Below are 6918 nucleotides of genomic sequence, written 5' to 3'. Positions count from 1 at the left end.
GGAATTGAGATATCTTCATCAGGCTGTTTATCATTATCAAGAATGGTGGAGGGCTGGGCGCAGTGGCTCACGCCTGTAATCCCAGCACTTTGGGAGGCCGAGGCTGGACAGATCACGAGGTCAGGAGGTCGAGACCATCCTGGCTAACACGGTGAAACCCTGTATCTACTAAAAATACAAAAAATTAGCCGGGTGTGGTGGCACGCACCTGTAGTCCCAGCTACTTGGGAGGCTGAGGTAGGAGAATCGCTTGAACTTGGGAGTCAGAGGTTGCAGTGAGCTGAGATCGTGCCACTGTACGCCAGCCTGGGCGGCAGAACAAGACTCCATCTCAAAAAACAAACAAGCAAACAAACAAACAAACAAAGAATGGTGGAAATACAGAGCTTGCTTCACAGGTGATTCACCAAAACTAACCATGTTTTTACACTAATCTTGAATATTTTAATTCTTAGATAGATGAGGCAAAGCACCTTACCATTTGCCTTTTGTCTAAAAATAAGGTATCTTTTCCTTCATGTTAAACTCATGCTCTTTGCTTTCCTTTCATACAATGCACCCACAGAAGAAATGATTTTTTGAATAGTCCAGAAACAAAAAGGCAAGGTAACTGAACACTTTCAGCATTATTTCCCAACTTGATAATACATCTGAATTCTGAACATCTCCACCTAGGCCAATATGACTTATTTTTTTTTTTTTTTTGAGATGGAGTCTCACTCTGTCACCCAGGCTGGAGTGCAGTGGCACTATCTCGGCTCACTGCAACCTCCGCCTCATGAGTTCAAGTGATTTTCCTGCCTCAGCCTCCCTAGTAGCTGGGATTACAGGTGCACGCCACCATGCCCAGCTTATTTTTGTATTTTTAGTACAGACGAGGCTTTACCATATTGGCCAAGCTGGTCTCGAACTCCTAACCTCAAGTGATCTGCCCACCTGGGCTCCCAAAGTGCTGGGATTGCAGGTGTGAGCCATGGTGCCTGGCCTGTAACTCATTTTTAACACCACACTTCACCCACAATGAAAATACATTAACTTCCAACATATTCTCTTAATTATGGCAGTCAGAAATCGGCTAAGGGGCTGGGCGTGGTGGCTCACACCTCTAATTCCAACACTTTGGCAGGCCGAGGCTGGAGGACCCCTTAAGCCTAAGAGTTAGAGACCTGCCTGGGTAATACAGGGAGGCCCCTATAGGGAGACCCCCTAACTCCTCCTAAGTCTGTTAATGTTCAAAGGGAAGGGACATAACTCCACATCTTGATAAGGGTAGTGCCAACATTCTAGAAGGGTATGAGACTTTAAATATTGTTGGGGTAGTTTTTGGAAAACACAACTTGCCACAGGCTTCTTTTGTAAAATGGGAGAACAGTGATTACCAAAAGGCAGAAGGGAAAAAGAACTGGCATGATCTCTTGATCATGGATATGTTTTTATGTAGGTCAATTTTAATAAAGAATTTACATGGGCACTGGGATCTGAACTTACATTCCCTTACAGCTATTTATGCCTGCATATCCCTTAGAAAGTTTAATATTCCCAAGAGTATGTGGACCCTTGTTTGAAGACTCTACTATAGACTACACTCCCATCCTTTAAGCATCTGAATGTTTAAAGATGTATACTTACTTGTAAGTTTTTCTAAAAAGTTATTCAGCATTTTTATGGAGGTAAAATGTGTATCCTAGAACAATAAAAAAGAATCCCTTTCATTTTAAAGAATGATCAATTCCTTTTACTCAGCTAAATAAAAATAGCGTAACAGTAACAAACCAAATGACCAATGCCACAAGAATTTTGATAACTGAATACACTACTTATAGTGTATGCACCTTTCGTGAGGACAAAATTTTTTCTCTTAGAAAACTCAGGCCAGGTCTCTGGAAGTAGATGTTGGTAAGCTTTAGCAAGAAATTTTACCTTTGTTTTATGTTACACTTACAGTGAAATAAAATGTACTTAGACCATTAGAAGAGTTACAGTTTGAAGGTCTTCCAAATATGACATAAATACGCTGGCACAAAATCCTTCCTAACTTCTGTTTTCGTCTTTACTAATAACCCAATGATCTAAGAGATGCTTCAGTACATTATTTCCAAATGTCATTTCCTAAAGACAACATTTCTTACCTATAAAGTTCAATAAAGTATTTTAATTTCCATTATACATCATGACCTCGACATATCTGGAAAGACATAATATTGGGAATAAGGACTTTTTCTTTAAAATACTGGGGAAAAATTACTAAGTTATCCCTTTATATATAGGGTGTAGGTAGAACAATATAGTAGTTACAATCAGAATTTCTATATCCATTCATTACTAAAGTACCTACTATCTTGCAGACACTATTCTAAAAACTGAGGAAATGGGGGTAAATGAGAAAGAAAGTAACAGCTACCATTTATTGAGTGCTTACTATGTGCCAGGCTCTGGCTTAAGAGTTTCATACATAAATTCACTTAATCTTCCAACACAATACCTCTATGACACAGGCACTATTAATTTCCTCATCTTACATATGAGAAAAACGAGGCATAGAGAAGTGAACTCATCCAGCTAGTAACTTGTAGAAACAGAATTTCCAAAATCTTGGATTTCATGGAGCTTTTATTAATCTAAAAGCCTTCCATTCTTATTTTCTTGTCTCTGTGAAATATCTAATGAACAAATAGAAGTGGGTATGGGTCAAATAGGAGGTGTGACTATTTTGTTTTTACATGTTTCTTTCTGGAATGTTGAAACGAAAGTTTTAATAGCTCTATCTTCCTATTTTGTAACTTCAAAATGTCTAGAGTCTGTATTACACGTTAGAACACTTGATTTTGGCCGGGCACGGTGGCTCACGCCTGTAAACCTAGCACTTTGGGAGGCTGAGATGGGTGGATCACTTGAGGTCAGGAGTTCGAGACCAGCCTGGTCAACATGGTGAAACTAAAAACACTAAAAATACATGTTCTCGGCCGGGCGCGGGAGCTCATGCCTCAAATCCCAGCACTTTGGGAAGCCAAGGTGGGGGATCACTTGAGACCAGGAGTTCGATTGAGACCAGTCTGGCCAACATGGTGAAACTCCATCTCTACTAAAAACACAAAAATTAGCCGGGCACGCGCCTGTACTCCCATCTACTCAGGAAGTTGGGGCGGGAGAATTGCTTGAACCTGGGAGGCGGAGGCTGCAGTGAGACAAGATCGCGCCACTGCACTCCAGCCTGGGTGACAGAGTGAGACCCTGTCTCAAAACAAAACAAACAAAATAAAACAAAACATGGTCTCTACTAAATATACAAAACTTAGCCAGGCATGGTGACGTGCGCCTGTAGTTCCAGCTACTCAAGAGCCAGAGGTTGCAGTGAGCCAAGATTGCACCACTGCACTCCAGCCTGGGCGACAGAGACTCTGTCTCAGAAAACAAAAACTACTTGATTTTAAAAAAATAGTTGGGGTAACAATTCTTCCATATTTTTCTCTCCAGAACTATAGTTATATATACATAGTATCCCTTAATTTGGAATACCACTTCTCTACTCCAGGTAGGCCCAGTGGTGCTCAAGGTCACAGAACCCTGTGTCATTATGGTGATGTGTCCATGATTCAAGCTAATCAGATCTCACTGTGGCCTTGGCCACAGTTAATTGGTTCAATAATACAGAAAGATGATCTAAGTACGGCAAATTTGTCTTCTCTTGGATTGATGGAGATGAGAGATGTTCTTTTTGCAATGGAAGTGAATTGAGACTGCTGGTAGCTATCTTCTTTGGCCTCAAGAGAAAATAACTCCATAAAGCTAAGAGGTATAGAGAAGTTCAGATAGAACACTTTGATTTAGCTATGCATGGTCTATTCTTGCCTTTTCCAGTTAAATGAGTATAAAGTTATGCTTAAGTGGGTTTCTGGGGCTTCAAGTTTTAATGTATTTTAACAGAAGCGTTAGATAAAATGAGTATGAACAGAACTCTGTTATTCTCATCCTCGTTATTTATGAACAAATACAGAGCTGTCTACAGCTCAAAGGATGGTTTATCTATTTCATTTTCAAAAATAATTTGCAAAATATTTACCTACAAACGCTAAGTGATTACAAAGCATTACTGTAATAAGTCTACTTCTTTATCATACCACAAAACCACAATAGCTAGAAGACAAAATGTTTTATTTTAAAACATTGAAAAAACATTAAAAGACAAATGTCCATTATATAACCAGGAATGTTAAATATATGGAAACTGTAAATCTCTAAAATGTGGTAGGTACTTGCAGAGCTAAATGTTGCAAATTATCCTACTTTTTTTCTGTAATATCAACAATACCTGATACGATGAAAAATAACAAAAAGACCTTACTAATCATCCAATCAAAGTCATCATCTTTGGGTAAATTTATATCAACACAAGTTAAAGTTTTGTCCAAGATGTTCCTGACACATGAAGCTTCCAGTTGAATTTCAGAAATGTTAACAAAAGTATCTTCCTTTTTTGCCTGTGAATGTTTGAGTATTGCTGTATTGTTGGCTTATATCCACTACAGATACTGGTTCTAGGCCAGCCCAAGGATCTTCAAGCATTGAAGGCTTGAAATAATTTTCCAACTCATTAGACATTCTTTTTTCTCTAACACGCCCTGATCCAAATGGTGTAGATGTCCTTGGAGAACCCTTTAGAAAAAAAATCAGTTAAAAAAACACTTAGTAAAGATAATTGGTACTTCTTCCTTTAGCTCAAGGTTAGTGGGAATCACATTGCTGCTTAAAAGCTGTGACTTGAACCTAAACATGTTCGATTACAAAGTCCATGTTTCCTTTAATCAAGTGTTCCTTTTTTTAAAAAAAAAAGTACTTAAAGCAACTTGTTATTCTCACTTATTTATAATTCCATGACCACTGTAACCTCAAATACTTTTGTGTCTAATGTAGTAGCTCTGCAGTAATACAAGCAGTGATGAAATAATTATATTCAATTTTCCCTCGAAATTTTCATTTTTTTCAGGATAAAACAATACTATAGTTTTAAAGTTTCTAGAACCTTTCTAGCTCATGAACATTTTCTTTACTCCTTAGCTCCAGACTCAAAGGGGTAGGGGGTTGGTGTAGAATACACCAAGTTGGAAAACCACGTAGTTGCAAGTTGTAAACCACAGAAATCCTAGACATGCTAGAGATACTTCTCTGTCTTTTGTATTTACTTTCACTAAAGGAATGGAAAACTTCCCCTACCACCGATTTTCTCTCCAGGGAAGCTGGAGCAGAAGCCAGTGTAGCTGGAAAGAAAGATTAAAAAAAAAAAGAAAAAGAACGATTTCCTGAAACAAACTGGCAAGGCCCTTGGCAAACAAGAGGAAATGGAGAATTAGGGAAATCTGTGTATGGGTGGCAGTGTACTGGTTAAAAGCACGAGGGCTCGAAAACAGAACGTACGGCTCTGCCACTCTTTAGGGTAATCTTCCGAAAGTTACTCAACTTCTCTAAGCCTCAGTTCGCTCATCTGCAAAATAGGGGTAACAATAGTACCTCAGAGAGGATTAGACAAAATAATCCACGTAAAGGGAATATTAGTACCATGCCTGCCATACAGTAAGAGCTCGGCAAACGCTGGCTATTATTACCTGGGGGTGGGTCTGCTGCTGCCCTGGGGAGTAGCCGAATTGCTGCTGGGACCCCGCGGGGGACCTGGAGTAGGAGCCAGGGTAGCCGCCAGGGGACGGAGACCCGAACCGGCCCCCCGGGAAGCTGCCGCCGTGTCGCGGAGAATGACTGCTCCCGTAAGGCCTAGACCGGGGCCCGTACGGCGGCGTGTGGTGCGGACTCCCGTAACCGTCTCGAGGGGAGGGCGGCCGTGGTCCGCCCCCGCCCGGGGTACCCCGGAAGCTGCTTCCGCTACCCCAACCTCCTCCACCCGAACCAGGGTAAGGAGGAGTCGGGGGCCGAAAATTTTGTCGCTGCATATCAGGAGCCAAAGCCGAAAACCTCGCAGCGGCGTTCTCCCACCGGAACTGTATCGACCGGCCCTCCACAGAGAACTGCGAGTCCTTTACCAAAACAGTCCTCCGACCGCAGCCACCTTACGGCACATCGGTTCCGGCGTCACAAAGGTTCCGCCAGGGGCGGCGGGATGACCTAAATTACTGACTTGGCGAGAGACTCAGTGGATTTAAGTGAAAGGAGGAAGAAAAGGACACAGGAAAGGATGGACGCCCGAACCCAGCAAGAACCTTTCCAGTCTGGGTGACCTTGGTCTGACAGACGAGACGCTATCCCGGCGGGCGACTGGTACTGGGAGTGCTCCACCCCACCCTGCGGGGGCGGGGTCTGCGGCGTCCGTGGGCGCCCCCAAGTGGCAGCGGGTGGCGCCGCACGGAGTTCGCTGCTTGGACCGGGACCGATGCCATCTGAGACGCACGCGATGCTGGCGACGCTGGCGAGGGTGGCAGCTCTGCGCAGAACCTGCCTCTTCTCCGGCCGGGGCGGCGGGAGGGGGCTGTGGACTGGCCGCCCGCAGTCAGGTACCCTCCGAGATTCGGTCTGGGCGGCTAAAGGGACCCCTGCCCCAGCTTGCCCCCTGGGGCGCCCTGAGGAGAGCTATCGGGGTCTGAAGTCTCTGCTGACCCCGCAGCCCATCCGGTGGCTTTGCTCGCCTCCCTGCAACCCAGCTCTGTGGGCCTGCGGCCGGCCTGCCCCGCTCTGGCCGCCCCAGGGTCGCCTCTGCCCCGCGAGTTGCTGTGACCGAGGGCTCGGTGTACGGCGGGGTCCGGCTCCTGCGCGTCACGCGGCTCGCGTTTGAGGCCTCTTTACTCCTATCCTTTCGTCCGCCAAGTTTAAGTAACTTCGCAAATGCACACCCAGCCACATTTCAGAAAAGACTTTAGCCCGCTGTTTTGCATAACTTGACACTTCATGTACAATAAAAGACGCCTTTGTACAGTT

General features: G+C 43.9%; 1 protein-coding gene across 1 annotated transcript; it reads right to left on the bottom strand.

Moving 5' to 3' along the window:
* Window positions 1–4135: 4135 nt before the first annotated feature.
* Window positions 4136–6247, bottom strand: MPLKIP (M-phase specific PLK1 interacting protein). The gene is made up of 2 exons (XM_011972643.1): window positions 5601–6247; window positions 4136–4653 (listed from the first exon to the last, which is right to left on the bottom strand). Exons 1-2 carry the CDS (start codon window positions 5937–5939, stop codon window positions 4453–4455), a joined length of 540 nt encoding a protein of 179 aa, XP_011828033.1. The 5' UTR covers window positions 5940–6247; the 3' UTR covers window positions 4136–4452.
* Between the last annotated feature and the right edge of the window lie 671 nt (window positions 6248–6918).

Source organism: Mandrillus leucophaeus, unplaced genomic scaffold (assembly GCF_000951045.1).
Source record: "Mandrillus leucophaeus isolate KB7577 unplaced genomic scaffold, Mleu.le_1.0 Scaffold100, whole genome shotgun sequence".
In the NCBI taxonomy this organism is placed as follows: Eukaryota; Metazoa; Chordata; class Mammalia; order Primates; family Cercopithecidae; genus Mandrillus; species Mandrillus leucophaeus.
The sequence above is the reverse complement of the archived record's forward strand: the minus strand, read 5'-3'. Positions and strand labels throughout refer to the sequence as shown.

Excerpts from the sequence above, each read along its gene's own strand:
- MPLKIP (XM_011972643.1), bottom strand. The coding sequence starts at position 5,939 with ATGCAGCGACAAAATTTTCGGCCCCCGACTCCTCCTTACCCTGGTTCG. Across the intron at positions 4,654-5,600 it reads AGCAGCAGACCCACCCCCAG|GGTTCTCCAAGGACATCTAC; the intron begins GTAATAATAGCC and ends TTTTTTCTAAAG.